The sequence below is a fragment of the Xenopus laevis genome, chromosome 2S (genome assembly GCF_017654675.1).
Source record: "Xenopus laevis strain J_2021 chromosome 2S, Xenopus_laevis_v10.1, whole genome shotgun sequence".
Classification (NCBI taxonomy): domain Eukaryota; kingdom Metazoa; phylum Chordata; class Amphibia; order Anura; family Pipidae; genus Xenopus; species Xenopus laevis.
In genome coordinates this window covers 103,809,116-103,815,115 of record NC_054374.1, presented here as the reverse complement: position 1 = coordinate 103,815,115, position 6,000 = coordinate 103,809,116, and the positions used below count along the sequence as shown (strand labels likewise).

The 6,000-nt window shown below is 35.0% G+C and overlaps 1 protein-coding gene across 1 annotated transcript in view; it reads right to left on the bottom strand.

Annotated features, from left to right (window-relative positions):
* The window catches only part of cracdl.S (CRACD like S homeolog), a 50,825-nt gene continuing 44,825 nt past the window's right edge, over positions 1 to 6,000 (bottom strand). Inside the window, exons 9-11 of the mRNA XM_041584219.1 lie at positions 5,308 to 5,489; positions 1,064 to 1,178; positions 1 to 435 (exon numbers count right to left, since the gene is read on the bottom strand). Of these exons, the coding sequence (XP_041440153.1) occupies positions 296 to 435; positions 1,064 to 1,178; positions 5,308 to 5,489 (437 nt within the window). The 3' untranslated portion in view covers positions 1 to 295. The remainder of the gene's footprint in view (positions 436 to 1,063; positions 1,179 to 5,307; positions 5,490 to 6,000) is intronic.

Sequence of the window (6,000 nt, the reverse complement as noted above, 5' to 3'; positions counted from 1 at the left end):
CATTGGTTCAGAAATACTGGGTATGCACAGGAGATACGATAGTTTTTTAAATTTCCCATGCGCCAATCCCCATTGCCCGGTCCCAATGATGGAAAATTTGCAGGAATAAAGGGGAGTGAACAGAGGCGATGAACGGCAGTGGGCCTAGGGGTGCTCGCTATGTAAATCCAGCCCTGGAGATCCCTGATTTATTACTGTTATCTTGGGACTTTATTTTTATCATTTAACAAGGATTGTACTGCAAATAACTTTTTACTTTTTTCAAAGAATTCTATAATAGTTCAATAAAATTCTATCATTTTATTTTCTGAGGCATGTCACTCCACGCCTGAGATTTCTTCTTCGCGAGTTCCATCCAGGATGGCTCTGCAGACAGGGTAACTTGTCTTTGTGTAGTTGTACCTTCTTTTTCTACATGTGAAGACAACTGCAAGGCTGTAAAAAGGAATATGATTTTTCTTAAGGTGAATCTGTGACAACATAGGAATCTGTATATTTTAATGCATCCCAAAAATAGATTTTTTTAAATTAATTCAGTAAGTAAATCTTCTAATGCATAAGGTTAATCATGTAAATCTTCTAATGCATAAGATGAATCATGTAAATCTTCTAATGCATAAGGCAGTGTTAGGAATGGAGATGTACACTTAGGGGCAGATTTATCAAGGGTCGATGTGAATTCGAGGGAATTTTCTAAGTAAAAAAATTCGAAGTAATTTTTTGTATACTTCGACCATCGAATAAGATACTACGACTTTGAATTTACTTAGACTACGATTCGAAGTAAAAATCGTTCGAATATTCGACCATTCGATAATCGAAGTACTGTCGCTTTAAAAAAACTTCAATACTTCGCCAAATAATTTTTATTCGATTTTATGATGGCCAAATTCGGTGAAAAAACTTTGAATTCGATATTAGAATTCCAAGTTTTTCAATTCGATGGTCGAATTTAGAAGTTTTTTGTACTTCGAAATTCGACCCTTGATAAATCTGCCCCTTAAAAAAAAAACACACCAAAAAAGAAACACATGAAAAAATCAGTGAACCATGCTTAACTTACCATGTAACGGAACAGACGGTGTGCTTCGCTTTGGCTCTTTTAATTGCCCATGAAATTCAGCTACTGCATTTGCTGGTTTATTCTGAATCAGTTCAACAGACTGTTTTAAATTTGCCTAAAAGAGATTAGTAAACAAATTAAGTAACATTACTAAGGAACATTGACCTAGTGAACTGGCTGCCAGTATTACATTTATATGTTACCCTTTTCTCATCATCTCCATTTAAACTGGGAACTCAAACCATTACTAACTAAAGCTTAACTAAAGAAGTAGGTAGAAATGTTGTACATTATGTTTTGGACTTATGTAACAGCCCAAGGCAACTACAGACCCTTAGCAGTTAAACTCTGTGTCTCCAAAGAAGCCCCAGTAGCTCTCCATCTTCTTTTCTGCTGATTCACTGCACATGCTCTGTGCTGCTGTCACTTACTGAGCTTAGGGACCAACTCACAATATACAGTACACATAGAATAGAAATGTCACACTACAAGGCTGATTAATAATTAATATAGATAACTACTACTTGCCAGCACAGAAACCAGTTCAATTAGCATCAGAATTTAATAATCAGCCTTGTAGCATCTATTACAGGCCAACCTCACTTTATGCTTAATAATTTGTAACGGACCCCTAAGCTTAGCTTCTCAACAGCTGCTCAGAGCCCACTGAGATGCTAAAACTTTAGGCTGATACAATAAATTCAGTAAATAAAATATGGCATTTTTAGCCCTATTCATTTTTAGGGTTTAGTTCTCCTTTAAGAATTGTCTTACTGAAGGTAAAGAAGTATGCTGGCAGAAATTATGGTCTCCGAGTACAAGGAATGAGAGTGGAAAATTGCTCAGTGGGGACTGACATTTCGGTAGCTGAGAAATGTATGAACTAATGTATTAAATGCGTATTGCTTATTGTTTATTGTCCTATACAACCTCATTTACTAAGTTTCAAGAAGCAAGTTATTCATTTTTGGAATGTACATTTAAGAAAAACTGTCTAAAAGTCACTATATTTGTTATGTTAATATACAAGTAATGTACCTGTTACCTGTTGGTTTCCCAGATAACAGGTATTTCTATAATTTGAATCTCCATATCTGAAGTCTACAAAAGATCATTTTAACATTAAATAAAACCAATAGGATTGCTTTTCCTCCAATATGGATTAACTATATCTTAGACGGTTACAAGGTACTGTTTTATTATTACAGAGAAAATTTTTTTTAAAATTGTAATTATTTGATTAAAATGGAGTCTGTGGGAGGTGACCCTTCCAGAATTTGGAGCTTTCTGAATAATGAGTTCTTGGATTACGGATCCCATACCTGTACCATAATTCAACATTCGGTATCATCCGCAGGATAATCTTAGCACATTTAAATTGTTATTTGTAGTATCTTTTTATATGTAGACTATGATTTCAAAATTTATGCAGCAAAAAAATGCTACACAAGCTTTGTTTTGAATGCTTATTGGAACTAACCTGGGCTTATAAAATGTGCTCTGTAACAAGCCTGTCTGGAATACACTGCTATGAAACACTGCCTACAGCAAAATCATTTAGATAACTCAGGAAATCAAATGTATTGATTAAACACAATTTTTTCATGTTAAGCCTTGTTGGGTACAGTACATGCTTGCTCATGAGTATATAAATAAATGTTTCTTTTAATACACAAATATCTATCAATCATTATATGTTTGTATATGGTATTTATATCTTAAAAGTATATATATATATATATATATATATATATATATATATATATATATATATATATATATATATATATATATATATATATATACACACACACAATACCTTGGGAGAAACCTTGATTACTACAGGTAAAAGATCAGTTATTCAGGAACCCGTTATCCAGAAAGCTCAGAATTACAGGAAGGTCATCTCCCACAGACTCTATTTTAATTAAATAATTAAATTTTAAAAATATGATCTCTTTCTCTTTAATAATAAAAGAGTACTTTGTACTTGATCCTACCTAAAATATCATAAATCCTTCTTGAAGGCAAAACAGTCCTATTGAGTTTATTTAATGAAATTATTTTTTAGTAGACTTAACATATGAAGATCCACATTATGGAAAGATCCCTTATCTAGAAAATGCATGCATTTTGGATAATAGATTCCATACTTCTACTTAAGGGTCCTGCATCAGATTGGGTACCCGCGGAACACCTGCAAAGCAGTCGGGTTTCTGGCATAAAGTTCCTAATTGTCTGACTGTGCAGGTAGTCCGCGGGTAACCCATCTTGGTACACAGCTAAGGTGTGGGTATGAACCCTCCCACCCTTAACTGGGAGTACGACAAATTTTTTCCCCTTGACTGTCTGATCAGGCTCCAGAATGAAATTCATGCTCTTGGGTCTGAGAGTAAGTCATCTATTTGCAGGCTAGGTCGGGTAGTGGGTCTGGGAAGAGGGACATATTGGGCGATGGATGTGGATCAGGTTATGGGTCAGCAGGTCCAGGTCAGGCATACGTCTGCCCAACGGGATGTTAAAAAATGGTTGGGATCTATGGGTATTTTGCAGATTGTTGCATAGAAGTGTTGACTTAAAACTGATGTAAGATGAAAACATAGTAGAAGAGATGAAAGTTTTGGGTACTTGGATGCTAGAATGGAAGGGAATATTTCGAGAAATTCAAAGACTTTAAATCCACTAGTTATTAAATGAAAATGTACAAACAAGGCAAGTGTTCCCATACACTACACTGGTAAATTATGTGACCACCTCATCTTTCCCATTAAGAACAACAAACCTTAAGTTTGGAACAGTGATATAATACCACTTATACAGCCATCATACCTAAAACTGAATCTCAGATTACGATTGATGCAATGATCTTCAGCATATAAAAAGTTACAGGAAGTGATTGTATATATTTAATAGTTTAACATCATTTTTATTGCTCTACAATATTGAGTAACCTTTCATTGTGACCTTTCCTCAGTGTGCCTGGCCCAGTTAAATATCTGCTGGCTTCCCTAAACCCATTAAAAATAAAAAAAATAAAAAAAAATAAAAAAATTACATATACATGCCAACTAATTAATTCTTCATCAATTCCCTAAGTCAGTATGATACCTTACAAGTTTATAAACTGGTCTGAAGTGTTTCTGCTTAGGCTAAAAATGATAAGTAAAAGTGATCAGCACCTGTTAAAAGGTCTTAAAGGGCATGTAAAGGCAAAAAATAAAATCCCATTTTTACTTTCTTTAATGAAAAAGAAACATATCTTCAATATACTTTAATTAAAAAATGTGTACAGTTTTTATAAGAAACCTGACTGTATGCAGTGAAATTCTCCCTTCATTTACTGCTGTGGATAAGAATTGTCAGACGGTCCCTAACTGCTGAGCAGGGAAACAATCATACTTATGAACAGCAGGGGGAGCCCCCGCCTTACTTCCCAGCCTAGCAGAACTCAAGCAGCTTTGTTTATGACGATCCCTAAGCAGCCCAGACCACACTGAGCATGTGCACAGTCTTAGTCTTGCAACGATGTTTAACAAAGTAACAAGATGGTGACCCCCTGTAGCCAACTTTGAAAGCATAAATTATTTGTTTGATTAGGCTTGTGGTGCAGTAAGTTTATGTTTATATTTAGTATACAAAATACAGCATTTCTAGCCTTATTCTATTTTAGACTTTACATGCCCAGAGATTTTTCATTTTGGAACCACATTATTATCAGCTACTGCCAAGACATGTGTCATCAGATAACTAAGCTACTGCTTGGACTCTAACACCCATATGAAAAGCAGTAACCCATAGCAACTAATAAGATGACAGGTGGCCAGTAAATGCTACCTTCTAATCAGTTGCTATGGGTTACAGCTCCTGGGCAAACTTAGTGCATTTTATTACATAAGAATTTGATATCTTGGGATGTATCACAAGATATATTCGATATGGTTTGCCATGTAAGTTTGCAAATTTGCTAAAATTGGGTTAAATTAACTGGTTAACATGGGTGTGTGGGAGGGTTTAAAATGTACTTAAGGTAGAAGTTTGCAGAATTCTTTGGTTAAAGTGCCCTTGTGGTTACAACCTTTAGCCATGTCTTTTTATAGCTTATAATAAAGTTACAGATGTATAAAATACTGCCATAAGGGTCACTGTGCTGTAGCAGGAGAATCCAAGTAAACGGTAGGACAGGGCTGGCTCATATCCACATGATAAAAAAAGGCAAACATCAGAGCAAAATTTTTTAAAATCACCTCTACTTTCTCCCTGGTTTGGTTACCATCATCCTGGTTTGCAGATTTTAATTTTGCTGGGAATGGCTCTTCCTTCAGTGCTCTAGGTTTCTGCCTGGCTGTGGATTTCCAAGATGTCTGAAATTTACTTTCCATTCCATTGATTGATTCAGGTGCAGCTATGGGGGAAGGACTATTTTTTCCTGAAAGAAATGTTGAAAAGTGTGAAGCATTCACGCTGCAGCATACTGTATAATATTCATATTATAGAACCAAAACTGAAAAACAGCAATGTGCCATTATATTAGAACAATGTTCTTTCATGTCTTACATTGATTGTGCGATCCTACTTTTGCGCTAAGCATCTCTAAGAGAGTTCATACTCAGTTCAAACTGTATACTAAGCAAAAATATATTTTCTGCTCTTTAAATAAAGCATACACTAGGGGGCAAATTTATCAAAGTTTGAGGTGATTTTTCGAATTCCAAAAATTCAAATTTTGAGCTATTTTTTGTGTACTTCGACTAGGGAATAGTCCAAATTCGATTTGAATTTGAAAAAAATTCTAAAATTTGAATATCAAAATTTGTTATGTATTGTCTCTTTAGGGATTCGACTTCGACCATTCGCCATCTAAAAAATGCCGAATTGCTGTTTTAAATTACAGTCCAATTAAGGGGATTAGGTAGAGGCACTGGCCTAGCCACTCGCCA